Below are 6073 nucleotides of genomic sequence, written 5' to 3' on the forward strand. Positions count from 1 at the left end.
AGATGTTGAATGGAAATATTTAAAATCTTAAATATATTTTAGTCTTTCCATTATAAAGTTATGATGGAGGGGGGGCAGTAATGGATCAAATCCAAGCTTCTGACAATTTCCCAATGTATCTTAATAAAGCTTAAATAAACCTATTTCAAATGGTACAAAAAGCACAATCATAGCAAGCATCTCCTCAATGCTCTTTAACAATTGGAAATTTGAACAGTTGCAAGAGGTTCAGGATGCAGGAGTAGATACGCATAAAAAAACAGCACAAGAGGAACAAACAGAATTTTAATTGTGTGCATTTCAAACAGACTAATAAAGTGATTTAGTAAACTGGGAATCACCTCCAGGCGGACTGAATGAGGAGCCTACAGGTACAGAGGAGTTAGTTCAGCTTGACAAAGTCTCCTGACTGCATCACTCCTGAATGAGAACCACATTCTTTCATTGCAGCTGATGAAACTCTTGCCTCTTCAGTCTTCATGGAATATTTAAGTCTTTAAAATCTAAGCTTCAGAATCATGTTTCTGGCTTTAACACAGGCATGCTAACCCATACATGTTGCTAATGTGAGGCTTTGTTTTTTGTAGTTTTCAGGGAAAGTGTCATTGGAAGGCAGGTTGCCAGTGACTCCTTTGCAAATGCAATAAATGGAGGCAAATATGACATCAAAAAGTGACTAGTGCATGGGATGAACTGCTTTTTAATTTAGCGTATCAACTTGTAAATGAATCTTTGTTGTTGTTGTATGTTTGTTTGACTCAGCTGTTCATGGACCCTAGTAGGAATATTGATGCTGTGTGCACCTCTTCCTCCTCTGTGTTATGTGGAGCCACCCCAGACACTGATGGAGGAAAACAACATTTTATCACAGGCTGAAATTTGGATTAGAATGCACAGCGACTGCTGAATTCTTACGTCAGTTTCTCTGTCAACTTGTTGCTGCATCTGCCCTGTAACTATAGGCATGCTGGAAGATGATGGGACAGAGCATAGCTCATGTGTGACTTCAGTGAGTTGGGGCATAAACTTGACTGCTGCCCAGAAGAAAAACTTGATTCGGCACTATAAGTGGCTGTGGCTGCAAGATATGTTAAAGAGTCACTTCTGAACTGTGGTAAAACTGAAAAGTGAAAGACAATGACCTTTTGTTCTATTTAGCTTTAAACGCCTCAGATCACATGTTTCTCCCTCCCCTGCATGATCAGCATCCCAGCAAAGTGCCTTTGAACTGACTTTGTGACTGGGGACACTGTCCAAGCCTAAATCTATGCGTGCATCAAGAGGCATGATGGTTCATGCTCCTGGTACAGAGGCTGCGCACCACCAAAGATGGACTGACGCCCTGGGAGCAGTTAGGGGTTGGGTGTCTGGCTCAAGGACACCACGACAGGTGGGCATGGCGGGGAGATGAGCCTGCGACTTTCTGTTCCCAGGTCGGGTGCCCTTCCTCCACTCCATCTCGGCCCCCTTTGATTTGTGTGATGGCTCAGGTCAGGAAGATTTACGGTTAAATGCAGAGAACTCATTTTGTTGTGGCATGGGAACAGACAATGATGACAAAACACTTTACTTTACACTGTTTAATTCCTCCCTATGTTTTTTTTTTTTGCTGTTTGTTTGTTTTTTTTCTCTGTCTGTTCACAAGCTGCTGTAACACCTGAATTTCTCATGAACAATAAACTTTATCTATTTTTAGCTATATGAATCTGCAGCGGCATGGTGACTCTGTTAGTAGAACTGTTGCCTCTCAGCGAGAAGGTCACCGGATCGAATCCCGGGACCTTTCTGGGTGGGGTTTGCATGTTGCGTGGGTTTTCTCCAGGTATTCCAGTTTCCTCCCACAGCCTAAAAAACATGCATGTTAGGCTGATTGGTAACTCTAAATTGTCCCTAGGTGTGAATGAGAGAGGTTGTTTGTCTCTATTTGTCCTTGTGATGGACTTTTGACCTGTCCAGGGTGTACCCCGCCTCTCGCACAGTATGACTGCTGGATATGGGCACCAGTGACCCGCATGCGTGATCCAAACAGAAAGAAGCAGGCAAAAATAATGAATAGATGGATTAACTTTCTACCACTTTGTAAATCATTTATGATTCGTCCGAATGTCCAAAATTATACCACTAAGTTTAAAACAATGGCAGACAGCTCATTGTAAATATACCGGCAAAATACATTGTGTACAATAAAGGATCGATTCTACAGTAGATTGTCTGACTCAGTCTGAAGTTTAAACAACCCGATTTTTTGCAAATGCAATCTGAAGTGTAAAGCAATAGTGATATGACCATGAGTGCGTATAATATGAGCAGTTGGATTGGTTACAGATAAGATTTTTTTATATATATATATATATATGGTGGAAGGAGGCACATATCTTTATTGTGTTTTTTTTTTTTTTTTTTTTAATTAAACCAGGGGTGTTCGATCCTGGTGCTTGAAGGCCTCTATCCTGCATGTTTTACTTGTTTACCTGCTCCAACACACAGCTAAACTACCTCTTTGTGTGCTCGGGGACCAGGGTTGGACACCCCAGGACTAAACACAACTCTCAAATTTCCTCCCTGGGATTAATAAAGTACTGCATCTATCTATCTATGCTGCTCACTAGTATATCAATACGTAGTAGCACAATATTCACAATGTTATATGCAGCAGCAGACTGTTTTAGTGACTGCAGCATCCCCCTTTGCAAAAATAAAGGGACAGGACTGCCATCTAGTGGAGAAAACATGGTGCAGTCAGATTCACGTGCACACAGTGTATTCATGCTTGAAACTAAAGATTTAATAAATGAATCGATTTGAAATGTAGCATCGTTTTTATTTAAATGCGTTTTAATAAACGTGATGTGTAAAAATCAGCTTTTGTTTTTGAATCGTGTGCCTTATTTCGATTAAATTTGCTAGAGTTTTGAAAAATGTATAAATAAGTGGTACGTTTTTATCTCGATGCCATTCTTGCACGCTTTTCGTTTGACACGCGCTTTGGCCCTGCTGTCACATTAGAGGCTGTTAAACGATCATCTCTCGCGCCGATTGCGTCAATGGTAAACAGCGCTGCCTGGAAGTCACGTTTGGCTCTCTACTGACAGCGCAACGTCACTCTGAGCGTTGATTGGACGAAACTTCGTGTCGCTGCATTGCTCATTATCCTATTGGTCCGTGTTTCCTGTCAGTCATTTGTTGGCTCCGCCCTCTCATAATGCAGCATGGGCAAAAAATAGCCGACTAGGTAGCTTCAGTGAGGTAGCAAACTCCTTTTGTTGAATATTTTGACCGGTTGAACTTAAGGTGAGTGGACGAACGCGTGAACTTGCGTAATTAATGTTGTTTGTACGTGTCCGAGCAGATACCATTTGACAGATAGAGAAAAAGTGACTTGTCAGGGGTCGTTCAGATATGCTAAACCACATTGCAGCAGGCTGTCGCCACGTTAAGCTAGCTCGCTGGCTAATTCGCAGCTGCAGCTGTAAAACGTACAAACACGTAACACGAAACGCTAAACAGTACAGACCGTTAAACTATCGATTATTGAAGTGATTAAATACTTTAATTAAGGTGTGTTAATGTTGATTATGGATTTTATAAAGCTCACGGATCGTAAACAAACGTAGCCGACGTTAGCATCTGCTAGCATGGCCGCTCAGAGAGCTGGCCCGTCCAGTCCAAAAGAAGTGACAGCAAAATAAACGAAGCTTACAAAGTGAATATTATCAGAACCAGTTAGTTTATATATTTTCTTAACAAACTTAAAGCGTTACTACACTGTGTGATGGTTCTAATCATTTTTATTTTCTGCTTTTTATCGGCGGATTAATTTATTTCTTAGTTGGTTTTAATATTAATATGAAATTAACTCAACATTATTAACTCGGCTGATCAGAATTTGCTTTGAATTTTTACTTTTTTAAAGAAATTTGAAAGGTTCTACAAAATATCACTAAACACCTCCTTTAAAAGTAGAAATTGAGTTAAAAAAAACCCTGTTTTCTCATTTGTAATGACAGTATACTGTTTTTATTTTATTTTTTTTAATCACAAGACAATGTTTGATCCCTTCACACATTTCTGTTGATTTAAGGCTAAAAAAACAGTTTTATTCATTAATCTGCCACTGCTCAATTAACAGCTTTTATGAAACTTATATTGTATTTATGGAAATATTTTTATTGTCTAACAGTGTAATCAATAATTTTAGCTATATTTTCTATTACACAATGATTTAGATTATTTGAAATTGTGTAAACCCATCACTTAATTTTCCTTTGTAATGGTTGGTTTGTTATCCTCTGTGGCTCAGTAATGGGATGAGTTATTGATTATTTCTCCCATCACTCAAGTGTTTTTGAGGGGGACTAATTATTTTGCTCATTATGGTATGCCATCTTAAATGGCAGCTATAAGACATTGTTCTTACTTGTTCCTACATTGCTATCCAATATGCATTAATCTAATTGTAAACTCATAAAATGTCTGCTTACGTTCCAGCATTTCTTCAGTTTTTAAGCGGTCGTATTCAGGGGAGTCCTGTCGGGGCATGACGTATACCTGCTAGTTTGTTCTTGCCCTAAAAACTTGTCCTGTAAATCCTCTTTTGAGTGTCCATGGTGAGCTAATGTTTTTCTGCAGATCCAATCTGCTGCTCATTCATGAAACACATTTTCCAGACAAACCTACTTGATCATTTCACTATAAATGCGCTTGAGATAACTATATTCATGTCTGTTTAAATATCTAACCTATTTGAAAATAGCTGGGTGATGCAAACAAAATTATATTTTATTCATTTATGGTATAAAATAAGCATAAATACTATTTGGAATAAGATTTTATAGCTCTATTAAATTTGTCTGACATGTAAACATCTATTAAAAGTTTGTAAAGTGTCGTTTTAGCTGTTTGTTTTTGCATCATTAAATTTTTTTTTGTGTGTAATAGAACTGGAACTGGAGAAAAGTTGACAACAGAACATGCAAACATTGTGGCTACTTGTAATAGCACAAGTCACAACACAAGTGAGGACAAAGTTTAAAGGTGATTTGTCTGTTTAGTCCCCACTAGTTTTATTAACTTTATGTTTGTTGCCACAGTCTGTTTGTATTTTGCAATTCAAATTAAATGAAGGGGGAAATTAATAGCATAGTTATTGCTGTCCTCCTTAAATATCAACCACTAGATATTAATACTAATGAGCAATGTTCCTCGCCTGCAAATAAAATGATAAAAAGAAACGACTGATTTCAAGTCACGTGGCATTTTTGATTTTCAAAAAAAGAACAATGTATGAATTTTTCCAGACTGACAAAAAAACCTTAAGGCATACCGGTAGTAGAGCTGTGAAAACACTAAAGAAAGCCCACACAGATACAGGGAGAATATTTGAATGTGACACAGAAATGTCTAAAACCCATTCAAACTGGGACCTTGATGTGACAATCGTCACTGTTTTGTTCTCGCTCCATCATTAAAAGATTAATTATTATGGAAAAATAACCTGATTAAGAACCACGTTGCGGCCTGATTTATTAGTTGCATCCCTGCAGTTAGTTGTGTCCCAGCAGACTTGCTTGTTCTTGGTTGCATCTCCATCAGCAGCACGGGAAGGTCAGCGCGTCCTTGTGCATACAATGCATGTTCAGCCCTTCTTTCTCCTCATGACGTCACAGCCCACTCTGATGAGCAGGTCTCCTGTGGAACTGTGTCTCTTTGCCATTTTAAAGTGCACCTGAAACACAATAGTTTTTAATTTGTCAAAAGGGTTGCCATATTGTGTTATGAAGGTGATAAAAGATACAAACTCGAGTCGAATTAGTTATCACTGAATGTATTTTTGTCTAAACTAAAACTGAAGTCATTCATTATTAATAAATATTGTGCATTTGAGTACACCAGAAAGGTTTATTCAGTTTAGAAAGATTTAGTTGACGTTTTTGATGTTTTAACAAAAGCAAATATCAAGTGCTATTTTTAAAATAATTTTAAAACGACAGATGTTCAACTTCTGCTCTAATCAAAAAGTGTGACTTGCACCTTAAATTGTGCTCTAAGTACTTATCTTCCTTTTTGTTCACCC

The 6073-nt window shown here is 38.1% G+C and overlaps 2 protein-coding genes across 2 annotated transcripts in view; both read left to right on the forward strand.

The window, feature by feature from the left end:
• Window positions 1–768: 768 nt before the first annotated feature.
• LOC119421172 (metalloproteinase inhibitor 2-like) lies at window positions 769–1338 on the forward strand. Its single transcript, XM_037688559.1, has 2 exons — window positions 769–871; window positions 1265–1338. The coding sequence occupies exons 1-2, from the start codon at window positions 769–771 to the stop codon at window positions 1336–1338; spliced, it is 177 nt and encodes a 58-aa protein (XP_037544487.1).
• Window positions 1339–3180: 1842 nt separating this feature from the next.
• Window positions 3181–6073, forward strand: part of usp36 (ubiquitin specific peptidase 36) — a 12130-nt gene continuing 9237 nt past the window's right edge. Inside the window, exon 1 of the mRNA XM_037688389.1 lies at window positions 3181–3291. The gene's annotated coding sequence lies outside the window, so the exon portion shown is untranslated. The remainder of the gene's footprint in view (window positions 3292–6073) is intronic.

Source organism: Nematolebias whitei, chromosome 15, assembly GCF_014905685.2.
Source record: "Nematolebias whitei isolate Nwh7 chromosome 15, NemWhi1, whole genome shotgun sequence".
NCBI lineage: Eukaryota > Metazoa > Chordata > Actinopteri > Cyprinodontiformes > Rivulidae > Nematolebias > Nematolebias whitei.

What these genes read in the sequence shown, in the direction of transcription:
- LOC119421172 (XM_037688559.1), top strand. Translation starts at nt 769, where the DNA reads ATGGACCCTAGTAGGAATATTGATGCTGTGTGCACCTCTTCCTCCTCT. An exon ending in AAAACAACATTTTATCACAG is followed by an intron (nt 872 to 1,264) that starts GCTGAAATTTGG and finishes TCCAAGCCTAAA; the next exon opens with TCTATGCGTGCATCAAGAGG.